At 40.2% G+C, this 3,985-nt stretch overlaps 1 protein-coding gene across 1 annotated transcript in view; it reads left to right on the top strand.

The window, feature by feature from the left end:
- The window catches only part of LOC103523766 (tolloid-like protein 2), a gene marked incomplete at both ends in the record, with an annotated part of 10,173 nt that extends 6,304 nt beyond the window's left edge, over nt 1–3,869 (top strand). The window contains 11 exon segments of the mRNA XM_026833105.1: nt 949–1,045; nt 1,047–1,085; nt 1,266–1,289; nt 1,292–1,354; nt 1,357–1,410; nt 1,413–1,497; nt 1,787–1,909; nt 2,110–2,270; nt 2,726–2,918; nt 3,156–3,409; nt 3,656–3,869. Coding sequence (XP_026688906.1) covers nt 949–1,045; nt 1,047–1,085; nt 1,266–1,289; nt 1,292–1,354; nt 1,357–1,410; nt 1,413–1,497; nt 1,787–1,909; nt 2,110–2,270; nt 2,726–2,918; nt 3,156–3,409; nt 3,656–3,869 — 1,307 coding nt within the window.
- Nucleotides 3,870–3,985: the final 116 nt, after the last annotated feature.

Genomic DNA, 3,985 nt, shown 5'->3' with positions numbered 1-3,985 from the left:
CCTCCGCTACCTATCTAATGCCGGTCCATCGTTGCCGATAGGTGGTGGAAAGGTGTCGAACTGGGAGAATTACCGACGGCAACTCATGGGGAGAATTGTGCTGATTTACAGAGCGGGATATACTTCAAGTCAGATAACTGCCGCAGTGACTAGTCTGGAGATCAAGGACGGTTACTGGCGACAAGTAAAATTATACGTGAGATATTATCAGCTTTCAAATCTATGTTTTGGAGGTGCAACATTGGGGACTTTACGGTCTGTGTTGTATATCATGTCTATCTCGGTATCCGTAGTGCTCTCATCAGATGGGCGATGAAGAGACACGAATACTTTCAAAGTTGGGTGCGTGGCCATAGAGAACATCCAGAAAGCAGAACCGTTCTGAATCCATCTTACAGGTACTGTCACCTGCAAGTATCGTACAGGAGTGCACATGAGTGATCTTCCATTAAATCCGGAACACTCTCAAACTACATGAACAACAAAAATGCTTTAATTTGATATACAGATAAGGAAGGTGCTTACGGACTATTAATATTTTCAGGTCGGTACCGGCAAAGGTACAATCTGGGAAGAATCTAACGCAAGTCTCCACTAAAGGTAAGCGGATTAGAAAGGCGCATGCATTATGTGACGTCACCAAACCTAAAGATAGAGAGGACATAGCAGGCATCTCTCATCAGTTTCAAGAAGATAACATCTCCCTGAACAAACCATGTTGCAAACTTTTCTAGGACAGGATTCATGAATGGAGAAAGCCAACGTTCCTAAGCAACGAACCTTATCTGTCTAGTTGTTCGCTCCCGGCGGAATCAAACCCGCGATTCGGTCTAAACGGGTTTCATTTGATGATGGTAATTTCGGTATTATCAGTATGTACGCTGTATCTAATTAGCCTGGATTATTAATACTAACTTAATAAACGTTCTATACTTTGCATATTCACAGCGGTGTGATGGAAGGGGAATGGAGTCTCACAGACACAACCCTAACTGGTCATCTGGAGTCACCTAACTATCCTGAGGATTATCAAATAACAAGGAATCGCGTTCTGGAAACTCGACGAGGCACCAGCTGAATTTCAGGTAGGATTGGACGGGTATCATCAATATCCACTTATATTTTGAAAAATTTCAGGATGTTTTCCAATCAACTCATCTTGGTAACATTTTGGTGAAATTTTTGTGTCCATTTATTCCTTGTTACTCCTGAGTTATCTACTTTTTTGGGTAGGTACATGATCAGTCGTTTATTATTTATTTCAGGTGGCGCTCAAATTTCAGTCATTTCGAGATTTGAGAATCATGACCAGTGTACATATGATTATGTTGAGATTAGAGATGGGCATGCCGCCTGATTCACCCATTATTGGGAACTTACTGCGGATATAAACTACCACCTGATATCCAAGTCAAAGTGGTACCAAGCTCTCATGATCAAACTTCGTATCAGATGGTTCAGTACAGAACCCAGGCTTCTCCGCCATTTTTCATGAAAGTGCAGTCAGACTAAAGAGTTAGAAAAGTGTCAGATCACCAAAGAGGTACACTCAGTTCGTTAGAACTTATCTTACAGATGGTGTTTTCCTTTTTTTTTTTTTTTTTCTGCTGAAATTCAAAGCGTATTCCGCTTGGCTCCAAATCCGGCCTTACCCTAACAGGAACTTGCCGCTTGATTTTTCCGAGAATTGTAACTTTGGGTAACAAAAGGAAAAATAGGTTAATGTCCGTAAGTACCTTCCTTCTCTTATCTTAATTATTAAGATTAAGCATTTTTTTTATTCCAGAGTTTGACGAGTGTGCATTAGAAGATCATGGGTGTGAACATACCTGTAAGAATATATTGGGTGGTTACGAGTGTTCCTGTAAGATTGGATATGAACTTCATTCGGACGGGAAAATCTGTGTGGGTAGTGTTAAAGCTAGAGGTGAAATGATAAAACTTACGTATTATATTTTTTTTCATCCCTGGATCGTGCTAATTTTACTTCGTTATTCTTCATACCTGCTCAAATGAGATTGTCTTTATTTTATCAAGTAAACTTTAGGTGGAAATGTAGGTAGAATCTGGGAACTGTTCATCCTAAATTTCGTATTTTCGTTTTTCCAGATGCTTGTGGCGGAATTCTGAAACACTCCAACGGCACGCTGACGAGTCCTTCATTTCCTGATCTGTACATTAAGAACAAGACTTGCATCTGGGAAATAGTAGCACCGCCTCAGTATAGGATATCACTAAACTTTACCCACTTCGATATTGAAGGGAACAACGTAAGTGTGGGCTTTACATTACAAAATTTGATCAGTAGTATCTTCAATCCTTTTGGATACATTCTAATCGCGACGCTTTTCACACTCTAATGGTGTCTGTAGACGAACCAAGTCAGTATTTTTGGATGTAACAAAAAGGAACCTCTAGTAAACTTTCTGATGAACAATTCTGTATAAAATTGAACCTCGTGATGTTCACACAAATTACTCAAGACTCACATAAAGAATTGATCTCTGCCAAGATGAAAAAAATCTCTGCCAAGTTTAGGGCTAACGTTTGACAAATGGAATATACCAGGAGGAATTGCTTGTGTGAATTGTTGGTTATGGTGAGTGAATAGCTAATTCAGCAGTAATCTTTCGTAAAACTATGTACTCTCTAAGGGAGACCATTTTTAAGATCAAATGGAATCAAATCAATTCCTATATTCCCATGTATCATCTCTCATTTACAGCTGTTCCAGTCCTCATGTGAATACGACAACCTCACAGTGTTCAGCAAAATCGGCGATTCGTTCAAAAGTCAAGGTGTGTTCTGTGGTAGTAAACTCCCGCCTGTCATTCTATCTGAAGGCAACGCTCTACGCATTGAGTTCCATTCGGACAATTCTGTACAGAAAAGTGGATTCTCTGCCTTCTTTTTTACAGGTAGATATTTTCTTTACCTATCAGCTTACCGAGACACCTACTTATCCAGTTTTAGATACTTCCTTAACTACATGAACTTTCAGGAGTCTTCACGAAAGCCGTGAATTACTAATATGCTAATACTAAGACTGATCGGGATTAGAGCTACCTTGACGTTTATATCGTTACTGACCAATATGATCAAAGTATCCACTGTCTCTCACTACAACATTGTCTAATCACCTCCCTCTTCCACAGATAAGGATGAGTGCATGACTAACAATGGTGGATGTCAGCACGAGTGCCGTAACACGATAGGCTCCTACATCTGTTCCTGTCACAACGGTTATACCTTGCTAGAGAACGGTCATGACTGTAAGGAAGGCGGCTGCAAGTATGAAATAACGGCGCCCAATGGTGTTATTAAAACGCCCAACCATCCTGACTATTATCCGAGTAAGCGGGAGTGTATCTGGCACTTCACTACGACCCCGGGACATCGTATCAAACTGGTAAGCAGATAAACTAATGTGCACCATTGCACATATCATTATCCAAAAACATCGAAAACAGAGATCCATTAACTGAAAGCATTATTTCGGGGTCCAAAAACTGATTAACTGATAAGCTAGTTTTCCTTTTGTTTACCAATTTTTATCAATTCAATATCAATAATGTACAGGTAGGTAAATGGAGAGAACGCTATATTGTTCACCTAGGTACAACCATTTCTTTACTTTCCCTTATTTATCCCCCAGGTATTCCAGGAGTTTGAGTTGGAGCCTCATCAGACCTGTGCATACGATCATGTAGTGATGTATGACGGAGATTCACCGGATAGTTTGACCTTGGGTCGGTTCTGCGGTATCAAGTTACCCTATCCCATCATCACTGGATCTAATCAGCTATACATGATGTTCAAATCAGATGCCTCCGTTCAGAGGAAGGGATTCATTGCCACTCATACAACAGGTTAGTAGTCTCTTGGTTATCTGAAGTAAATCTTCTTAGAACTATCTACAGACTTGAGAATTGCAGTAGTTCAGTGATGGTCCCTAAAGTTGTGATCTCTTCTGGACATAAAGTAA

This window comes from Diaphorina citri, unplaced genomic scaffold (assembly GCF_000475195.1).
Source record: "Diaphorina citri unplaced genomic scaffold, Diaci psyllid genome assembly version 1.1 scaffold38602, whole genome shotgun sequence".
NCBI lineage: Eukaryota > Metazoa > Arthropoda > Insecta > Hemiptera > Psyllidae > Diaphorina > Diaphorina citri.
Note: the sequence above shows the minus strand (reverse complement) of the source record. Positions and strands in the feature narration are given on the sequence as shown.